This window comes from Sorex fumeus, unplaced genomic scaffold, assembly GCF_029834395.1.
Source record: "Sorex fumeus unplaced genomic scaffold, SorFum_2.1 ptg000018l, whole genome shotgun sequence".
Classification (NCBI taxonomy): domain Eukaryota; kingdom Metazoa; phylum Chordata; class Mammalia; order Eulipotyphla; family Soricidae; genus Sorex; species Sorex fumeus.
Window position 1 is genome coordinate 21,716,002 of NW_026606075.1, and position 22,527 is coordinate 21,738,528.

General features: G+C 46.6%; 1 protein-coding gene across 1 annotated transcript in view; it reads left to right on the top strand.

Moving 5' to 3' along the window:
* Nucleotides 1-22,527, top strand: part of SERINC5 (serine incorporator 5) — a 102,946-nt gene that overhangs the window by 73,402 nt on the left and 7,017 nt on the right. Inside the window, exons 6-10 of the mRNA XM_056112587.1 lie at nucleotides 6,756-6,967; nucleotides 9,058-9,153; nucleotides 14,514-14,640; nucleotides 19,717-19,783; nucleotides 22,442-22,481. Coding sequence (XP_055968562.1) covers nucleotides 6,756-6,967; nucleotides 9,058-9,153; nucleotides 14,514-14,640; nucleotides 19,717-19,783; nucleotides 22,442-22,481 — 542 coding nt within the window. The remainder of the gene's footprint in view (nucleotides 1-6,755; nucleotides 6,968-9,057; nucleotides 9,154-14,513; nucleotides 14,641-19,716; nucleotides 19,784-22,441; nucleotides 22,482-22,527) is intronic.

Genomic DNA, 22,527 nt, shown 5'->3' on the forward strand with positions numbered 1-22,527 from the left:
CATCCCTTGGAGTTTAAACAACACCACCACCACAAAAGAGGACTGGGAAGATGGCTCGAAACAGTGGGACTTTTGAGGACAAAACCCTTGAATATATGTGTGTGTGTGTGTGTCTTCCGAGGAGGGGTGGTTTTAACCACACTTGATTGTGCTCAGGTAGCACTCCTGATGATGTTCAAGGCATCATGTGGGTGCTGGGAATTTAACTGGTGTCAATAGAAAGTACAGAAGTGACTTAACATCTACACTCTTGCTCTCGGTCAAAGACCCTGAGTTTGATCCCCATCACCACATGGCTCTTGAGCATCGGTAGCCCTGGTGTTCTCTGACCACTGCCGGGTAGGACCCTCTAAAAAATTAGGACGAAGAGCACAGGGGGCAAGATACGTGGCCTGCACATGGTCAGCTCCTTCTCCATCCCTGGCACTGCCCTCCTCCCCCCAGCTCAGAGCCAGGAATTGCCCTAAGCACTGCTGGGTGTGGCTCAGATCTTCCAAAACACTAAGTAACAAGGGCTGGGAATAATACTCTGTGCTGCAACACTCGCCTCGCATGTGTGAGGTTCTAGGTTTAAACCCCCAGCACTGCAAAACAGACTCATACAAAGTGACTAGGTTGTTAGGAAATTGAAAGTTCACTTTTTTTTTTCTTTTTGGGTCACACCCGGTGATGCACTGGGGTTACTCCTGGCTCTGCACTCAGGAGTTACTCCTAGCGGTGCTCAGGGGACCATATGGGATGCTGGGAATCGAACCCAGGTCGGCTGCATGCAAGGCATACGCCCTACCCGCTGTGCTATCTCTCCAGCCCCCTGAAAGTTCACTTTTAAAAATATGTGATGGAATGGGTCTGAATTAAAAATTTTTGTTGTTTCTTCTCAACTGCCTGAATGTGGAAAGACCCTTCTTTAGGAGATTCTGTACTATTTTAGAATATATTTCTTCACTGGAAAAATGGCACAACAGATTCTAAGTGCCTTGAAAATGGAATTTGCATTCCAGGATAAATGGGAAATGCCAGCTTACCTAGTTGATTTCTTGCTGAACTACACTGAGGAAGGGACAGTGAGATGGGGTATATCACAATTGAAGGTCAAGGGGTCTCTTATGTGACTCTGGGCAGAGCCCTCAGCTACTCTTTATTCTGTCTATAAAAAATGAATCAGAGTCACAAATGCCCATTTCATACAGCAAAGCTGTTTCTTTGTAGATTTTATAGGCATCGTGGTTTTTTTTCTTGTTTTCTTTTTAGTTTTTGGGCTACACTGGTGGTGCTAAGGCTTACTCCTGGCTTTGTGTTCTGAAATCTCTCCTGGCTGTCCTCAGGGAACTGTTATGTGGTGCTGGGGATCAAGCTGCAAGCAAGGCAAACACTCTACCTGCCGTACTGTGGCTCCATGCCAAGTATGTCCTCTAGCCTGAGCAGAAGCATCATTTGCTGTGAAGTTCTCTTGCCATTCTTTTTTTCTTTCTCTTTCTTTCTTTCTTTCTTTCTTTCTTTCTTTCTTTCTTTCTTTCTTTCTCTTTCCTTGCTTGCTCTTCCTTCCTTCCTCCCTCCCTCCCTCCCTCCCTTCCTTCCTCCCTCCCTCTTTCCTTCCATCCTTCCTTCCTTCCTTCCTTCCTTCCTTCCTTCCTTCCTTCCTTCCTTCCTCCCTCCCTCCTTCCCTCCTTCCCTCCTTCCCTCCTTCCCTCCTTCCTTCCTTCCTTCCTTCCTTCCTTCCTTCCTTCCTTCCTCCCTCCCTCCTTCCCTCCTTCCCTCCTTCCATCCTTCCTTCCTCCCTCCCTCCCTCCCTCCCTCCCTCCCTCCTTCCCTCCCTCCCTCCTTCCCTCCTTCCCTCCTTCCTCCCTCCCTCCCTCCCTCCCTCCTTCCTTCCTTCCTTCCTTCCTTCCTTCCTTCCTTCCTTCCTCCTTCCTTTCTTTTCTTTTTCTTTGTTTCTGCCTCTGACCCTAGGGTCATATTTATATGCTTCTGGAAACTTAAAAACATTTTTTTTTTAAACTAAAGTGCTTCATGATTGGGTTTCAGACATAAAATCTTTCAACACTGATCCTCTCACCAGTATCCACTTTCCTACATCAATGTCTTCCCCTTGCTGTCCCTGGTTCACTCTGGATTCTTTTGAGATCTTATAAATCTTTCACCTTTTCACCCACCATTCTTACTGCAGGATTCCTGGAAGAATTTTAAAGCAACCAAACTCTTCCAAAATGCCTGTTAAAACCTGGCACTGATAACTAGGCCTGGAAAATGGCATCATGATCAATCAGAACATAAAAGCACAAAGAAAGCACAAATATTCTCAAGAGAATGGAGCACTTAATGGCCAAATCAGGCACTTAGTATCAACGATATTAATATTTTACTATGAAGTTCCTGTGTGACGTGTATTTGTGGGAATTTTAGGAAAAAAAATCTAGAATCTCATACTGATTTTATGTAATAAAAAAATTGAGAGTGGAACTACATGGAGCACAAAGCCAGTTTTTGTCTATTCTTGGTTGATTTGTCTGCCTGAGATTAGAATTAACCTGAGAAGCTCTATCCAAATACTGTTAGCTTTCAGTGAAAATTCTTGTAATTGAGCGGGACTTTTCTTTACCAGACCACATCCTCCAAAGTTAATCTGAACTCGACGCTCATCACCTGTCATGGACACGCAACATGCCTCCCCTCCTTTCTCTCTCTATTTGTAAAGCTCTCTTGAGAGAGAATGAGAAGATCTCAAAGGCAGTGGGAAAGATGTGACAGCTTTGTCCCTCTTCCTCCCCTGCTTTCTTGCCTGGGTTTTGAGGGGTCTCGGGCACAGTAAACAAGGCAGGTGCGCTAACACTGAGTGTCTGCTGTGGTTTTTCCTTTTCATTCGAGTTGACAAGTACTTTATCTGCTCCGGTGGGCTTTTCACCACCCTTCCTTTTACCATCGCTGTGATGACTGGTACTTGATTGTGCCATCTGGATCCTGCTGGCAGTACTGTGAGGACCACACTGCACGTGATGGGCGGTGCCAGGCATCAGCTGCAGCTGTCCCTGGGCACCTATTCAGGTGTTGCTAATAAAGCCCCATTTTCTGAATGTGCTCGGGCTGTAATTCTTGTTATTTTGTTCTTGTTATTTTGGATTTTGTTTACTTATTTTTGTTTTGGATTTTGTGAGCTTTTTTTTTTCTTTCTTTTTTTTTTTAGGAGGGGGTCACACCCACCACTAGCAATAGATGCTCTGGGGTTACTCCTGGCTCTGCAGACAGAAATTACCTCTGGTAGTGCTCGGGGACCATATGGGTTGCTGGGGATTGAACCGAGTTTGACCACATGCAAGGCAAATGCCCTATCCACTGTACTCTAGCTCCCTAGATTTTGTTAACTCTTAACCCTCACTCTCACCCTGCCAACACTCGCAAACTGCTTCCTACTTGACTGTTCATCCATTCATCCGGCCTTTTCTCCTGGTGCTCAGGCTTACTCCTGGCTCTGTGCTCAGGGATCATTCGTGATAGACTCGGGAGACCACATGTAATGCCAGGGATTAAACTCGGGTTGGCTGTGAGCAAAGCAAGCTTGCTGTACTACTTGCTGTACTAACTCCTCGGTCCCTTGCCTCCTCCATCCTTGCCTCTAATCTCCATCCACATCCTTCTCATTCAGCCTGTTTTCAGTTTTTGGAGTATTATCCGTATGCCCGACATGTGGCAGGCACTGAGAGTTTGAAGGTACATGTCATGGAGCTGTCTGCAAATACATGTTACCCGAAGGACAGAAGCACTTGGGAGCAACCCTACTCCTGTGGTCGCACAGAGGGGGTTTCTAGTGTGAGGATCCTTGTTCTAATGTGTGCTGAGCGCCTGTTTCCCAGGTACAGGCAGTCAGAGGATAGCTGTGAACTCCATGGCCTCCTGCTCTGTAGGGGAGGAGACAGATCGCTGTCATATGACCAGGGAATAAGTGATGAGCTCAGTGATGTACAGCGGGCTGGAGAATGTGGAATGGGAGGTGGGGGGGGGAGCTGGGCAAGAAAGGGCTCAAGGTGCCCTGTGAGGGGGAAGGTCCAAGCAGTATGGGACAGGGCCTGCGGGGCACTGGCTGCAGGGGGAGAGCCACGTGACCTGGGCCAGGTGAGGGTGGCAGGCAGCGTCTGGTTCGTTGTGGATCTGGAGTTAGTAGAATTGGCTGAGGGGGTTGTCATGGTGCTGGTGGGGGCTGGTGTGTGTGGGGTGAACAAGAAAGACAGCAAGAGCAGCCGTGACCCCTCCCTTCCCCCAAATGTGCATTCACGCTCACACGTGGACTCGCCACATTTTGCAGGTCACGAGCTCATGGAGGAGCAGGTTTAGGGGGTGCAGGTGTTTGAAGTCAGTGGGGGCCCTGCCAAGTTTGAGAAACTGATTCGAACTCCAGATGAGATGTTTAGCAGTTGGATAATGAGTCTGGAGCTCAGCAAAGAGATGAGGGTCAAAGGGTTACTCTGGGGGTGGTAAGCATGAATTAATGATTTAATGACCGTTCACATAGTAATAACCTAAAAGGCTTGTGAAGAAGTGATTGGACACTGTCCCCCCTCCACCGCCCCACCTGTCTGTGTCATGCTCCCTCCTATCTGCCCTGGTCTGCTGGCCTGCCACAGGCCTTTGTCTGCGGAACTCATCTGCTCCCTGGCACCGAGGGTGCTTTGGCTCTCTTCTTTTTCCCTTTCTCTTCCTGCTCATTTCCTTTGCATACCTTTAATGCTTGAATAATTCTTTGGGTCGCAGGCGTGGCCTGGCTTGCTTTCAGGAATATGATGGTCATGAACATACTGGCCTTCCCACCCTCTTTTCTTTGTCTCTGGCCAAGGTAATCTTCTCATCATTAAAGCATTCTCACGGGGTTGCTTCAGTACTTGGCTGTTTTGTGAAAGCATTAATAAGTGGCTTTCTCAGAGAATGTGGCCACAAAGGGCACTTCTCTCAGAAGGCAGAGGACACTGAGGCAGTTCAGTCTCCTATTGTTCTGTCCCCCTCATTGCTCATTTGCAAACTCTTTGTTCTGGACAGTTTCTGGAGATGACAACTTGCCACTTGCCTGTGCCACCCCTCCCCCCATATTAATTTGAGAGTTAACTAGAAAACAAGTTAATTTCTTTTTAAGCCCTATAAAAATTCTTACTTTTTCCAGACTGATTTTCTTCTCCCCTCCCTCCCTCCCTCCCTCCCTCCTCCTCCTTCTTTCTTTCTTTCTTTCTTTCTTTCTTTCTTTTTTATTTTTTTTTTATGCTTTTTGGGTCACACCCAGCGATGCACAGAGGTTACTCCTGGCTTATGCACTCAGGAATTACTTCTGGCGGTGCTTTGGGGACCATATGGGATGCTGGGAATCGAATTGCCTTGCATGAGGCCAACCCGCATGCCTTGCATGAGGCCAACCCGCATGCAAGGCGGGTTGGCCTCATGCAAGGCAAACGCCCTCCCTGCTGTGCTATCATTCCAGTCCCTCTTTCTTTCTTTCTTTCTTTCTTTCTTTCTTTCTTTCTTTCTTCCTTCCTTCCTTCCTTCCTTCCTTCCTTCCTTTCTTTCTTTCTTTCTTTCTCTTTCTTCCTCCCTTTCTTCCTTTCTTTCTTCCTTTATCATCTTACCCTTAGTCATACTTGGCTTCTTTGGGAGCCCTTGTTTTAGGACGCGGATCGTGATCTCCCTTTTAGGACAAAGAGACTCCAGAGACTGCAAACAGCAAGCAAGGTTTATTGTAAGACTGGCTAGCTAGGGTCGAGCCACCTATGCAGACACGCAGGTTGGGCAAGACCCTGAGCTTCTTCAAAGGAGATCTTATATAGGCCTTCACTGGCCATTACAGCAGAGCCTGCACATTTCATGGCCAATAGATTCGTAATAACGTATACTTTTTTTTAACCAGTCCATTTAAAAGCACATCACTCCTTAGCCTATAGATTCAAAGATCAGCATTTATGTACATGAGCATTGTGGCTAGCAGGTATCTTATAACTCAGACATCTTGTTATCTTCTGTGTCTACCCGGCTCCCCGTGATTTATACCTCAGGACACCTGCATTCCGGTGTAGGGGGATGAGGGGAGAGTTACTAGCCCAGGGACAGATAAGGAAGCTTCAACTGTGGAGGCAGGATTTACATCTCAATTAAGAAGAGTCAACAATGGAGGCAGGATTTACAGCTCAGGGCTTTACTAGGGAGGGGGCAGGATTTACATCTCCAGGCTTAAGAGGGGGGGGGGGGGGGGGGGGAAGAGTTACTAATTAGCAGAGTTTAGCTCTGGAATTTCCCTCAGGGTCCCATGGGACCTTACACTTCTGTCCTCAGTTTTATTCCTGGGACAGGAAGGAAAACCTGCCTTCCCCCTAATGAGCAAGCGAGCATCAGCAAGAGGGAGAGGGTGTGAATCTCTGAGTGTGAATATCTGAATGTGAATCTCTGGATTTTGTGTGTTTGGGAAAACTGAAAGAGAAGAACAGACAAGAGCAACCTCTCATCCTGCCCAAACCTGTATAATTCAGATTCACAGTGGAGTGAATATTCATTCTTGCTGTAGAACCAACTCATGGGTGGAATTCTCTATTTAGAAAGTGAATTGCACGGTGATCCGAGCCTTGTAGCTTTGATACAGCACCATCACTGCGATTCTGCTAGAAAACACAGTTGTGGCGGGCCAGGCTGTGACAGCCTGAGTTCATCCCCATGGCAGAGGCTAAGTGGTGTCAGACAATCACTGACTGTTCTCTTCCCTCCCTCTTGCCCACCTTCTGGGGAAACAGGACTGCAGGTACAGCGACCAACAAGCTGTGGTACGCCGCTCTGTCCCTGGTGACACTCGTCATGTATTCCGTCGCCGCTGGGGGCTTGATATTGATGGCGGTGTTTTACACTCAGAAAGATGGCTGCACAGAGAACAAAATCCTGCTCGGGGTCAACGGGGGCTTGTGCCTGCTCATTTCAATGGTTTCCATCTCGCCCTGTGTCCAGAATCGTAAGCACAGTTTTTGCCTTTTGTTTTTCGTCTCCCACTCTTCCTTAAGTATATTTTCTGCAAGTGTCTTTGAGCAAGCTGTTTCTATAGCTAGCTAGAGTATTTTGAAATTACGGTCTTCCCTCAGCTTATTCTGGAGCAATAGGAAAGGTGAGAATTTGATGATGTCCCCTGCATCCCACACTTGGACTGAACGTGATCATCAAACATGCGTGATACTCAACCAGCATCTGGATGTAGTGAGGAGATGTAATCAAGGTGGGGAAAGATGTGATCAACACTCAACAATGTACATCAAGGAGTCTCGAAATGTCAAATGTCGCCAGTGCATATCATCCTTCACACAGCGCCTGTGGGCTGGTAGTTGGGGCCAGCCTGGTGGATGAGTCAGAAAGTGGAATATCTGATGCCTGCCCAGCCAGCCACAGGCTCCAGGAGAGAAACCTGCCTGAGCAACTGAGCAAGTTCTTTGTCAGTGAAGCTGACAGAAAACTGAGAGCCAGGCCTTAATCAGCAGGAAGAGACACTGGGATTTGAAAGTGCTCTAAACAGGATAGGTCTGACTGGTCTTCTCTGAACAGTTTCTCTAGAATGCCCCTAATATAATGTTCCTTGCAGGTATCTTATTCTCCAGGTGATGAAAATACATGACCTTCAGGTTTCTAGATTGAAAAAAGGAAAATGTGCCTGATAAATTTTAGCCCCTCGAATTCTTTCCAAAGTGGTGATTTAATGGGGCAAGTGTTTGAATAAAAGCTTTTCTGTATTAAAAATTCCAAGTCTTGGGACTGGAAAGACAATACAGCCAATATAGCCCTTGCCTTGCACACAACCAGCCCGGGTTCGATCCTTGCATCCCTGAGCACCTCCAGAAGTGATCCCTGAGAGCAGAAGCAGGAGTAACTCCTAATCATTGCCAGGTGTGGCCCCCAAGCCCCAAAATAAATAAATTCCAAATCTGTGCCTGGGGCATGTGACTTATTCTTCAAATGTATGCTTTGTACACATGAGGCCCTAGGTTCATTCCCTGCCGCCACCTCCCCCCCAAAAAAATTCAAGTCCACTACCAAAATTAAGACTATTTTTCTCTCATCCTTTTAGTCAGTTAAGAATTACCTAAAACACTGTTATTATTTAAAATATATTTTGAGTTGTACTCTACCTTTTAACATAGGTAATGTTTTGAGAAATTTGGTTTAATAACATTTTGTTACTAAAACATAAGTTTTATTCTCATGTCAAGAGCAGTGTTGTATAAGGATCTGTTTCTCTTTCACAGTACAAACAAAATATAAATGAAACCTCTTTTTATCATAGTCGGTAACTCTGAATGATCTGAACATGTAGATTAATTTGAGTATTTTTGACATCAAAACTCTCCTCCTGTGAATGTTAAGCCCCATCTCCTCCTTACTCGTCAGAACCAGCTCTGGTATTCCCAAGAGTTTTTCCCATTAATCTTTAATCCATTTCTCTTGTGTAGACTATTAATACCTGATGCTATGTAGTCTCTGGAACCCATGCACTGTGATACCTTTCATTCACCCACTAGGACTATTGTGATTTCACAAATTATGGTACATTTCTTTCCAAAATTATATGATTTAATTAAAAACTGGTATTAATACAATTCAGGAGAATTGGGGACAGTATATTTATTAAATACACTTAGAGTTATCACTGAAATAAAGTTTTGAGAGAGACATCTTGCAAATAGATATCAACCTAGGGTAACTTCCTTCCCTTCAACATATTTTTAATATTGTCCGAGAACATGATAGCCTTCTTTTTAAGATCTGAGTTTGAGGGTGGGGACCCTTTAAAAAATTTTAGGTGCTTTCTTCATGTCCAAATTTAAAATACAGGCCTGGGAATGGAGCTCAAGGGGAAATGGGGACATTGATGGAAGGTCACACTGGTGGTGGGATTGGTGTTGGAACTTTGAATGCCTGGGACATCTATATTTTAAACAACTTTGGAGATCATGGTAATTTAATAGACATTAAAAGGAAAATAAACCTGTGTCTCAGGCATGGTCTGTAGAGAGGCCGCGGAGCACTTGGGATATTCACCTTTCTTGTCTTTTCCAGGGCAGCCACACTCTGGGCTCCTGCAGTCGGGCCTCATCAGTTGCTACGTCACCTACCTCACTTTCTCAGCTCTGTCCAGCAAACCCGTGGAAGTCAGTAAGTCAGTCTTACTGGAGCAGACATATGCTTCAGCCTCCAGCACTTTGATTTGTGGGAAAAGAAATTTGTCTTTCTGTTTTTTTTGTTTTTGTTTTTGCTTTTTGGGTCATACCTGGCTATGTACAGGTGTTACTCCTGGCTCTGCACTCAGGAGTTACTCCTGGCGCTGCTCGGGAGACCATATGTGATGTGAGAATCGAACCTGAGTTGGCCGTGTGCAAGGCAAATGGCCTACCTGTTATGCTATCTGCTCCAGCCCCGAAGTTTGTCTTTTTGAACAATTTAAATGTCAGAGAGTCAAATTAAAAAGAGACGATGATCTTGCATTTATTAAATAAGGGCCTTAGCATGGGATATAAAAGTGAAAAGTCCTTACATATATTGCAAGGACTTGAACAAAGATGGGTTTTGCCTTTCACTTCCTGTTCAGAGTTCTCCAGCCCTTCCCAATCCCTCCCCGTCCCATAACCCCCCATTTTGCTTTATTTTGCTTTGTGTTTTTTAGGCTGGTTGTTCATTTGCTCTTTTCAGAGAGAATTGAGTTGAATTAAAAAAGCATGGGAGACAAATCATGTTTGGTCTATGGTCTACTTGTCAACCATTGCCTCTTTTGCAAAGCACAACACCCAATAAGAGAGAGAGAACAATAAGGAATGCCCTGCCACAGAGGCAGGGTGGGTTGGGGGGGATGGGGGGTGGGAGGGATACTGGGATCCGTGGTGGTGGGAAATGGGCACTGGTGGAGGGATGGGTATTTGCTCATTGTATAATTGAAACCCAAGCACAAAAATTTGTAAGTCTACAACTGTACCTCATGGTGTCTCACTAATAAAAATTAAAAAAAAAAAAAGCATGAGAGGGGAAAGAGGGCCCAGGATTTGAGTCCAGCCATCCTTTATTGTATGGCCTCAAGTCATCTAAAGGGACATTTGGTTATAGAGACAACTGCAGGCGTGAGGGTTGGAAAGAGGCCACCTCACTTCTAGAGCTACTTAAGTAACTTGTTCAGAGTTCAGTTATCTTCTTTCTGAAATAAGAATTTATAGTATTATTTGATTAAGTAACGAAGACTTCTCTTTTTACCAGATGGCAGTAATTCACTTGAGCATATGTGTGTAAATATGCAAGGCTCCTTCCTACCTGAGCCTTGCCAATTAGGGGGGAAATAATTCTTTTATTGAGATAAAGCCAATACAAATTTTCTTAAGTTTCTAAACTTATATTTTCATCATTTTTATGACTTTTGTGATATACAAATGTATATATAAATATACACATGGATACATGTATATATATGTTTAAGCACATATAATCTTACGTGAAATTAATGTACTCCTTTTTTCTTAAAAATTAAAAAATGGAAGTTTTTTTAAAGTTTAGAGAGCAAATGCAGGTATAATTTTGGAAGTTTTAGCATTTATAATGCTATGTGTATATGGGTCTTATTTTTATAGCTATTCTGCAAAGTGATACAATTATAGCTATTATATTACGTATAGTCACTGTCCTGTCACTGTCCTCTCGTTGTTCATTGATTTGCTCGAGTGGGCCCAGTAACATCTCCATTGTGAGACTTATTGTTACTATGTTTGGCATATTGAATACGTCACGGGTAGCTTGCCAGGCTTTGCCATGCGGGCGAGATGCTCTCGGTAGCTTGTCGGGTTCTCCGAGAGGGGCAGAGGAATCGAACCCGGCTCAGCCAGGCTGGCTGTACGCAAGGCAAACAGGCAAACGCCCTACTGCTGTGCTATCACTCCAGTGATAACACAGATTAAGTATAGTATGCCTGTTTTTTCATGAAAAGGCTTTATCTCAACTCTTAAATTGATTTGAATCTAATCTTTTTAAATACCTCCTCCTGCCCTTGGTTTTTTTAGATCCCAGCTGGCTGTGCTCAGCTTCCTCCTGACTCTGCATTCAGGGATCACCTTGGCAGTGCTCAGGGGGACCATATGGGGTGTCGGGCATTGAACCCAAGTCAGTTGTGTGCAAGGCAAACGCCCTACATTCTGGATTATCTCTCTGTCTCTCTGGTACCTCCTTACGACCTTTTAAAAATAACTTAATTATTTCTAGTTTTAACTTAATGGGATTTTTGTATTACAATTTTTTTTTTTTAATGACAGGTATCACTTAAAAAAACAGGACTTTTATTTTAACTTCAGGAAGAATTGCATAAATAGAAAAGTTCATATTTTGGTCAGGTTTATAAAAACTGTTTTCATTGACTAAGAATAAAGATGAAAGATTCCATAAGCCACAACGTACACAATTATGCTTATTGTTTCCAATGTCAATACTAGTCATAATTTTAGTCCAACTTCAGATACCTAAAATGGGCCTGTTTAGAAACTTGTTTCTAGACAAAATACATAAAGTAGTTATTTTATGTTTGTGTTCCTTGTTTTTGGGCTGACTTGGCAATCAGATCAAGATGAGGTGGCTAAAATTAAAGACTGTGTTAGGTGAAGAGCAAATACCACTAATGGCAATATCATAGAAATATTTAGCCTGTCAAAACTTTTTTAATGCTAGAGAAACAGTGCAGGGATTCAGGCACACCCCTTGCATGTGGCTGACCCCACTTTGATCCCTGGCACCACATCATTGAGCATCACTGGGTATGGCCCAGGAGCCCTCAACCTTCCTGGGAAGCTCCAGGTAATTACTGCAGGGCTCGAGGTCTCCTGAGCACTGCTCTGGAGGTGTGCTCCTTCACCACAAACATTTTTTTTTAAAGCTTCAAAATTTGTGAAATTTTTAACTTCCTTAGGATATTTCTAAGTTACATTCTACTGTTTTGTTTGTGTTTGTGGCCACACCTGGTAGTGCTCAGGGCTTACTCCAGGAGTGATGCCTTGCTCAGATATCACTCCTCGCAGGCTGAGAGGACCATGTGGGGTGCTAAGGATCAAACCCAAGCCAGCTGCATGCACGGCAAACACCCTACCCGCTGTTCTATTCTTCTGGCCCTGATTGAGGTCTGTTTTGTCCCACTTCTTTAAGGTTTTCAGCAGCGCTCACAGATTGAATTTGAATCATTCAGAAAATGATTCAGAAATGAGAAAAGAAAGCTTTAAGTCAGCTATCCTGTTAATGAATGAATTAACTTGTTTTAGTACACATTCACTGTGTGTGTGTGTGTGTGTATTTCTGTTTTAAAAACACATAACTGTCACCCCAGTTATACATCATGACTTATTTCTCTATGAAACAGTGAATGTCTGCTGTATGTAGTGGACAAAGTGACATAACTGCTTGCATTGATCCCTTGAAAAACAGAATTTTGTACACACTAATAACCATGGGGGCAAAACATGGCACAACATTAATGAGGAAAGAAAGCTTTAAGTCAGCTATTCTGTGATGAATGACTTGATTTTTTTTTTTTAGAACACATTCACAGATCCAATCAATAGAGGGTGTGTGTGTGTGTGTGTGTGTGTGTGTGTGTGTGTGTGTGTTTTAAAAGGAAGAAATTTGGGTCAGAGCTATTGTACAGTAAGTAGGATGTTGCCTTGCATGCATCTGACTCGAACTGAACCCTGCCACCCCATATGATCCCTGAGAGCATAGCCAGGAGTATAAACCCTGATCACTGCAAGTTGTAGCCCTAACACAAACGAAAAGAAGTAAGATCTTATAAAATGTTGAGAAATGGCCCAGTCTGGGAGAATTTTCCTAGGCAGGGAGGTCAGAGGGGTACAAAGGCTTACAGGGCCACTTGGACTAGTGGCATTGAGTTGAGAGAGACGCCCCTAGATGAGGGGTCCTGCCTTCCCATGTGATCTCAGCACACAACAGACCTCAGGCACCCAGGCAACGCCCTCTGAAGAAATAGGTCAGGTTTATTCTGTCTGTGGTTTGACAGGTCCTGAGTAAGAATGAAAGTCCAAGGCCTTGTAACAGAGAAACTCTTTACTGCTACACTGTCTGTCTTGTTCTAAGTGGGTGCTGAGGTGGGGAAGGGGGTGTCTGAAGATAGTCCAGTCAGACTGTGTAGTTCCCAGAAAGCATCTTCCCTCCTCTCAGCAGAGACTTTTCCAAATGAATGAATGAATGCCTCCATGTGTTGCAACAGGCTAGTGTGTGTGTGTGTGTGTGTGTGTGTGTGTGTGTGTGTGTGTTTAAAATGCTATTTGAGTTTTTATTTTAAACAGGGGCAGTGCTTGGTGCTGGTGTCGCTGGGGGGGGGGGGGGGGGGGGAATTGAACTCAGGACTTCGCACATGCCAGGGATGTACCCTACCATTTGAGCACGTTATCTATCTCCTTGACCCACATTATTTATCTTTTGGTGTGTGAGTGTGTGTGTGTGTGTGTGTGTGTGTGTGTGTGTGTGTGTGTTTTCATGGTTCTTGGTATCAAACCCAGGGCCTTGTGCACATAAGGCAACTAAATGTTCTACCACTGAGCCCTACCCAACAGGCTACCCCCAACAAACAGGCTGGTTTTGTTTTTCCACCCTTCTACTTCTTTTCTTGGTGAAAGACAAGTTTCCCATAACATTTAATCAGGTAAACAATTTTTGCAAGAAAATTTTCGGGAATCGGGGATCAGGCTCAGTGGTGCCTTGCATGTGTGAAGCTTGGATTTTGTTCTTGGCACCACACAGGTGTGCACATGTGCAAAATTAAGGCGCCCTTAAAATCAGTGGGAGGTGTATGCCTTGCATGTACAGGGACCTGAATTCAATCCCTGGCACCACACCCCCCACCCCAAAGCTCGAAGCACTTCACTTGTAGACCCAGGCATTGATCCTCTGACTCAGGGGCTGAGTATCTCTAGAAGGGTTCCTGGACCCTCTGTGCACTACTTTGGAGTATCCCTTTTTATAAATGTGATGGAACAATGATCCCTGTAATTTACTGGACAGAAAAGCACCCCCCCCCCCCCAAGAAACAACTTTGATTAGTTAGAATGTCTTTACTTTCTTTGTTAAAATAGTTTAATCTTTACATGTCTTTAAATGCATTTTTTACATATTAAAATATTTTTCAATACATTTTAAAGTTTTGGGTTTGGTTCTGGGGGTCATAGCCGGTGGTGGGTAGGGCTTTCCTTGGTTCTGTGCCCAGGAATCACCCTTGGCAGAGCTGGAGGGAGGGAGGGGACCATGTGTGCACTGCATGAGGATAAGCCGATACTGGCCTTACCTTACCCCCGTGCTCTCTCTGACCCCCATTTTTCACTTTTGTTATTGAAGTATCATAGTCTCCGGCAGTGTTAATGTTTGTGCCTTTGGTGTATTTACTGCCCCTCTGCTTACCAGCAGTGCGCCAGGGACCTTCCAGCGCTGACCGTCTGTTCCATTCTCAATGACTGACATTGCTTTGTCTTTTCTTTCTCTCCAAGTTCGGGATGAACACGGGAAGAACGTCACCATCTGTACGCCTGACTTCGGGCAGGACCTGTACAGAGACAAGAACTTGGTTGTGGGACTAGGAACCACTCTCCTGGTGGGGTGCATCTTATATTCATGGTAAGTCTGAGGAGTTGGCGGGCAGCTCTCTGCAGACTCTTCCAGTACAGGAGAAGAATTTCAATACATTTCAGCAGCTGGAAGGCAGCAAAAACAAAATACCATCTGAGGAAGAGAGAAAATAGTCCAAAGTGAAAAGGATGGCTTCCAGCATGAAATCTAGGTGTTTGGACTTCACTTGTCTTGTGTTTCTGTGACTAATGAAGAGATTGCCTACAGTCCAGAGCCTGGAGGCCTATTAAAGACAGGCAGTTACTAGTTGCTGCTAAAAGCATTGTTGGGGGGCAAGGGAGCACAAAGTGAGGCGGAGATAGTATGTGCCAGGAGGTTTTGGCAACACTCATCCAAGGGAAATAGCATTTGTTCTGCTATTGATGCAAAGAGTACAAAGCATGTATGCGCACAGTTAGTCTGTGCTGGGTCCAGGCCGGACAGGAAGCCTGTTCTGACAGCAGTTACTCAGAAGTTGGCGTGAGATTGAAGCAGACTGGATTCAGGTGCTGAGTGGGGGGGCGCAAGCACCTGGGCCCCAGGACTATCTTCCTCAGCCTGCCTCCTCCCAGATTTTTTACGAGAGTGCTAGAAGGAGGAGAAGTAAAGGATCGAAATGTTCAGTTCTTATTCTTGTTGTGTAACTTACTGAGATCATTAAACTTTGACAATGTCCCTTTCACATCTAGATAAGCATCTATGATTTATATTTATGTTTTGGTGTATAAAGTTTTTAACTTGTCATAGACACATTATAGTCTTTGAAAGTAAACAGTCCCAGTCATGGGGCTGGAGCAATAGCACAGCAGGTAGGGCGTTTGCCTTGCAAGCAGCCAACCCAGGTTCGATTCCCAGCATCCCATATGGTCCCCTGAGCACAGGCAGCGGTAATTCCTGAGAGCCAGGAGTAACCCCTGTGCATCGCCAGGTATGACCCAAAAAATCAAAACAAACAAACAAACAAAACCAGTCCCAGTGGTGATAGCTCATATCTAGAAAGTGTCTTTCTGGGCAGTGGGAGTAGGAAGGCATTTCCCCTTATTGCTTCTAAGAACCTAGTCCACGGAATTGAGTTGTTTGTTGTGTTGCTGTTGTCGTTGTTGTTGTTCTTCTTCTTCCTCCTCCTCCTTTTCCTCCTCCTCTTCTTCCTCCTCCTCCTCCTCTTCCTCCTACTTCTTTTCTTCCTCCTACTACCCTTCCTCCTCCTACTCTTTCTACTCTTCCTCCTCTCTTCCTTCTCCCCCATTTCCTTTCCCCTCCTCTCTCTCCTTTTCCCTTGTATCAGGAATTGAACCCAAGGCCTCACACATGGAAGATAAGTTCTCTACCACTAACTAAGCTCTTTCCCTGGCCCAGAGTTGAGTTCCTAAGAGTAAAGTGACCGATTACCAAAATATGCCTGTGTTGTTGACCAGGGTGGGGGGGCAGGTGTGTGATTCTGATTTCTCTGTGCCTGAGGTGGTGACAGGACCATGGTGACGACTCGCACAGTCATGCACCGAGTACTCAGTAAATGCAGAGCAGCATGTGGGATTCAGGCCCAAGTTAATGTGATCATAAGGCGCCAAATTCTATTTCCTGACCTAATTCTCGACTCTTCATTCCTTGAACAAGCCTTTCCTTCCTGAGTGTTATTTTGAGAACTTCACAGGGAAAAACAGCAGCAGTATGACTGATTTCATGGTTTTTTTTTTTTTTTAGCCTATTTTTGTATTGGCATGTAAAAAATATTGATGACCCAAAGTAAGAAAGTAGGTTTTAAACTCTAAATAGAGAACATCCTAATTTAAAAGTAAGGTATGCGTATGGGAAAAAATTCCTGGAAGGAGATAAACCAAGCTTCTAAAAGTGGTAGCATTAGAGATAACTTTTTAACCTTTTATTTTTTTTTATTTTAAAATCTTTGTGGTGAATTAGTATTTCTTTTGTTCTTATTTATTCATTCATTTGTTTGTTTTTCATTTTGTGACCATGCCGAGCATCACTGAGGATTTATTCCTGGCTCTGCACTCAAGGAGCATTCCTGGTGGGCTCTGGAGACCATAGGGGGTGCTGGGATCAAACCCGAGTCAGCTGCATGCAAGACAAGTGTCCTGCCTGCTGGTATCTCTTTGGCCCCTTTGTGTAGCGGAAAACAACAACAGATACTTTACAAAATAAAATCAGGTTTTGTCGGTTGAATGCCCAGTAGTAGCACAGGAGAAAAGGAATGTCTTTTCATCAGATAAAATAGAGCTTGGATTCCCTAGGAACCTATAAGTGGCAAAAAGGGCAAAATTTCCAAGTGTGCTGACAGAACTGGCACGTGTGGAATGCCCACAGCCTGGGGTATTCCTCAAATTTTCACTGTCACCCTTGAAAGAGACGTTATAGTAAAATACCCATGGACACCCTGGGCTTACTCCTGGCTCGGCACTGTGAAAGGAGCCAGAGATCACAGCTGGCAGGCTCGGAGGATCATATTTGGTGCCAGAAAGCAAACCTGGGTCAGTGTGTGCAAGGCAAGAGCCTTACCTATTAGACTGTTTCTCCAGTCTCTTCTGAAGGTTTCCATTCCTAAGAATTTGTGGAGTGGAATATTTAACTCTAACCATTTTATTTTTATTATTATTATTTTTTAATTATTATTTGGGGGGGAGGGTCATACCCAGTGATGCTCAGGGGTTACTCTACGCTCAGGAATTACTCCTGGCAGTGCTACCCACTGTACTATCACTCTGGCCCCAACTCCAGCCATTTTAAAGAATACATATTCTTTCAGATGAAAATTCCAGTTAATGATTTTTTTGTTTTGGAGTCACACCCAGCAGTACTCAGGGCTTACTCCTTGCTCTTTGCTCAGGAATCCTTCCTGGCGGTCCTCAGGGAACCATATTGGGTGCCCAAGTTTGAACTTGAATCTGCAAGAACTCTACCCACTGTACTAGCTCTCTGGCCCTGGATGATAATTTAACTCCCATTTTTTCCCATAGGAATTATATATTCTATTAAATCATAATTGACAGCACAGGCTATGGCAAACTTTTTTATTTTTTTTTTTCTTTCTGGGTCACACCTAGCAATGCACAGGGGTTTCTCCTGGCTCAGCACTCAGAAATTACTCCTGGCAGTGCTCAGGGAACTATATCACAAAATCACAAATCATCCTGTTAATCGTCGATTGCCTCGAGCAGGCCCCAGTAACGTCTCCTTCATCCTAGCCCTGAGATTATATTCAAGGCTCTTTAGGAGAATGAGACCCATCATTGTTACTGGTATTTGGCATATTGGGTACGCCACAGGGAGTTTGCCAGACTCTGCCGTGTGGGCAGGCTACATTCGGTAGCCTGCCAGTTTGTCCAAAGTAGGAATGAGATAATAAGATGTCATAATAAGATGTCGGTTCCGGGAGCTGGTTTTTATAGTCTCTGAGTCTTGGCCGCTGATGGGATTACACGGCGTCAGGGGGCCAGTTGGTGGGTGTGACCCCCGCCTACTGGAATTTGGAGGATCTGGGTGGAGGATGCTCGGCCCAAATCCGAGTAGGCTTGGAGATCTCGGCCCCGGAACCCACGTGACTTTGTCCCTCTGCCAGTACCTTCATGTGTGCGGAGAGTGGTCTCAGCATGGTGGTGGCTGGTCCTGGAGGTCTTTGGCTGCCGGAGCCCTGGTCAGCAACTATATAGGATGCTGGAAATCGAACCTGGGTCAGCCTCGTGCAAGGCAAATGCCCTACATGCTGTGCTATCACTCCAGCCCCAAATGGAAAACTCTTTTGTGTAGGAGCAAAGCAGATATTTTCCTCAGGTCCACAGATACTGGGAGCTTTTTCTCTTGCTTCAGGGCAGGTTCTAAGCTAGCAGTTTGGAGCAGAGTGGTCCTTGGTAGTGTCCAGAGGTTTAAAGCACAAACATACATAAGCCTGGTGAATTTGAATAAATGGTGGAAGGAGCAATGTGCTTCTTTTCCTTGGAAGTTGAGTTGTTGATGACTTGGTTGAAATGAGTCTCATTTCCTGCCCCTGCACTAACCAGCTTCCACTTGCCCTGTCCTGCATCTACCTCCCAGCCAGCTCAGAGAATGCTTGCATGTAGGTACTTGTGTGTTTGTCATGAGTCTCCAGCCATTGTAACAGGGACTGTTGCACTGGCCTTCTACTGTTATTTGTGAAGTGAATCGACAGCTGGGACCTTAAAAGTGTTGTGTCTGGGGCCAGGGTGATAGCACAGCGGGTAGGACATTTACATGCAGCTGTCTTGGGTTTGATCCCTAGCATCCCATATGGTCCCCAGAGCACCATCCAAAGTAATTCCTGAGTGCGGAGCCTCTGAGCATCATTGGGTGTGAACCACCCCAACTCCCCATGTGTATTTCTGCTTACTTAAAAATGTGCCCCACCCTTACCCCCATTGTTTGCCATGGAAAATTGTCCCCTTCCCCTATAAATCAACTTTTATGATATTAGCCTCTCTAGGATTTATTTATTTACTTTGCTTTTTGGGTCACATCCAGTGATGCTCAGGGGTTATTCCTGGCTCTGCACTCAGGAATTACTCCTGGCAGTGCTTGGCGGGACCATATGGGATGCTGGGAATTGAACCTGGGTAGGTTGCATGCAAGGCAAACGCCCTACCCGCTGTGCTATTGCTCCAGCCCCGGACCTCTCTAGGATTTAATTTTACCACACTGGCACTTTTCTATGTTGAGTTTTCCAAATAGCCTTGTTCAGCCATCGGCTGATGATCTCAGTAAATAGGTGGTCCCTTTGGTCCTTTTCCCTGGCTTATCGTTGTCATTCCTGGGTTCTGGTTTCACAAGGTAAAACATTATTTTTTGGCATGTGAGGGCTGAGAGGCAAAAATCCAGAAAATACGACTTATACGACCCCCTGTATTTCTTGGCCTATGAAGTTCTCCCGGGACCTTTCCACAAGACATTTGCTCTGACATCGGTGGCTCAGCTGGTGTGGGGAGATAGCGGGAGTCAAACAAGCCTGCTTCGGGGGTCTGGGGGATCGTGGGTTCACCTCTCTGCGCTGGGCTCTCCCCTCCTTGGACTGACCACGTGTGTTCCTCTGGCCGGCTGACCTGTTCTCTTGTTTCTTAGTCTGACATCCACAACAAGATCGAGTTCAGATGCTCTGCAAGGACGCTACGGGGCTCCGGAGTTGGAAGTAAGCGCCCCCCACCCCCACCCTTCTTTGCAGCTCCGTCTGCAGCCACCAGTCTTTCTGGACCTGACCTTCCATAATCCCCGTCCTTTTTCCCTCTGGAAAGATGTGTCAGGTTTTTGTACCGGGGAAAAAAAAAAGAAAAAGAAAAAAGAAACATCCTGTGTGTGGCACGGCATTCCGGTGATCCTTCACTTCTTGATCTTCCTGAAGCAAAATGAGTCTCTGGCATGGCATCCTGCTGCCAGCGGCCGGGGAGGGAAGTCAGGTTGGGCAGCCAGTGACCCTGTTCTTGGCCCCGGTCATCATGGAGCGCATTTGGGAGATGGGGGACGGGGGTGTGTGTGGACCCATCACACTGCTCCATCTCTGCCTGTGCCCTCGGTTCAGAGGATTCAGAGCGTGTCTCTCAAAGCTGCGTGAGGGGGCACAGAGGAGCTTGGGCCCTGCCCCACCTTTGGCGCATTGGGCATTTCAAGGTTGGGGGAGGGGCTGCGGACAGCATCCCAGCAGGGACTCAGAGCCTGTGCTCTGGCCCTTTGACCCCTCTTCCTGGCCCTCAGCAGCTCTCTTTGGGTCCGTTTAGTTCCTGTCTTGCTGGGGCCAAGGTCTTTTCCAGGGGCTCCCACTAAGCTGAGAGACGGAGGCAGCCAGGGTGAGACTCAGCCCCATGTCTGCCCCACAAGTGACAAAAATGAACAGGAGTTGCCAGCGGTGGCTTGGAGCTGACAGCCCTGCCGTGCGCCTGCCCTTGTGGTCGTGCCACTTCTGTGATGGCGTGCGGTCCTCACAGAACCCCAGTCATGGTTCATCCCCATGTCACAGGGGCGGGGAGAAACTAAAGCGCCCTAGCCCTGAAGGTTTCAGTTTGCTGGCAGGTAGGCCATGCGCCTCAGTCTCTCCCTGCCTGAGTTCAGCCTGGGAGTCCTGCTGCCGACCTGCCTGGCATGGGACCCCCACGACAGCACAGCCACTTTCTCTGGGGTGGCAGCAAAAGGCCCAGTGACTGAACAGGCAGGGCTTTGGGGGCACCTGGCCTGGAGCTAGGGGGCCTTGGAAGGCCTTGTCAGCTGGCCTCCTTGGAGGAGGCAGTGCAGAGGCTGTTGGGAGGCCGGCCTTTGTCCTCTCCCTGAGGACCACCTGCTGTGTGTGGGGTGGCCTGCAGGCTTTCAGGATCCCCATTGTTTGGGGGAAGCTCACGGAAGGGCCTGTCTCTCAGTTAGATTTAGGAGCACGCTTTCCCCCTCTTTCTCTCCACAAAAGGGAGAACAGCCCCGTGTTTCCTTCTGAGCCCAAGAGCCTGCCGAGGGAATGTGGTTTCCCTTCTGGCTTCACATTTCACAGGATGCACCTTTGAAGGAGTGAGCAAGTCAGTCGCTGCTTGTGGTAACTTAAGCTTTGAGGGACCAGGAACCCCAGCCCACCAAGGCCAGCCACCGACTCAGTGAGTGAGTGTAGACCGACTCATTCAGGCCAGGGTTCTGTCGGGGCTGATGGCTCTGTCTCCTGCCTCTCTGAGGCTGCAGGGGAGTGAGGGCTGGGTCTGAGGCAGGTGAATGGGACAAAGTCCCAGGGATGCAGTACTGGGCTGACTTCCAGGCTTCCCAGGCTCTGCTCACCAGTCTCACCAGTCTCCTCCTGCCATCCCAGAACTCTACTTTAAAAAAAAAATCAGCTTCCTGTTTTGCTTAGGTGAGAAACTTGGTAGCATGTTTGAAAGGTCCAGAGTTTTCTTGAGAGGAAGCAGCTGTCTGCCCCTACCCTCAGAGGCCTTCTCTTTCCTGCCTGCTTGGACCCTTTCCTGCCTGCTTTTTTGGGTTGTTGTTTCTTGTGTGTGCGGGGGGGGCGGGGGGTCACACCCGGTGATACTCAGGGGTTACTCCTGTCTCTGCACTCAGGAATGACCCCTGGGGGTGCCTGGTTGACCATATGGGATGCCAGGGATTGAATCTGGGTTGTCCCTTGCAAGGCAAATGCCCTTCTGCTATCCGGCTCTCACTCCGGCCCTCGGGGCTGAGGCCTTGGTGCTTCCTTGGCCCCTTGTGACTCACCAGCCTCACTCTTCTTCCCTGACTTGGGTCTGGCTTTGTCACTAGGCCCATGCTGGGACTAAGGCCCCGTATGTCCCCTGCCTCCCCTCAGCTCTGTACCAGTAGACAGGGACAGGGTCATTTGGCCTCCAAGGGTGAAGAACATTTTGTGAAGTGGTGTGAGGAGTGTCTGGTTCATCCGGTGGCCAGGACCAGTTCTCCAGAAGCACCTACACAGGTGGTCTGAGGTGTGGGACAGTTCCTAAGGGTCGGTGCATGTGAGGGACTCAGGTGGGGACATGGATGTCTGTGTGGGAGTCAGTGAGTGGTACAGAGCTATTGCAGCCCCACCCACAGAGGCCGTCAGAGCTGAGCCCGGGAATGCCCCTGCCTGAGGGCCAGGAGGATGAGTAGGTACACACCCCTCACCTATTGTCTCTCCTGTCCCCTGTACTCAGGGCCCCCTTCTGATTGGCCCAAGTGGGCAGTCCAGGGCCTGGGGAATAATTCAGAAGAGGCCGAGTGCAGGGCCTGGGGTGGGTAAGGGGTGGGTGGGGGCACCTGGTGTGTGTTGCTGCTGTTTAGAGGGAAAAGCAGCAGCCCCCTGATGTGGCTGGTTTTGCTTCCTCAGGTCGCTCGCTGCTGCTTCTGCTGTGGCCCGGATGGAGAGGGTGAGTGACAGCTTGTCTTCCATGGCCTGTGGGACTCTGTGGCTGT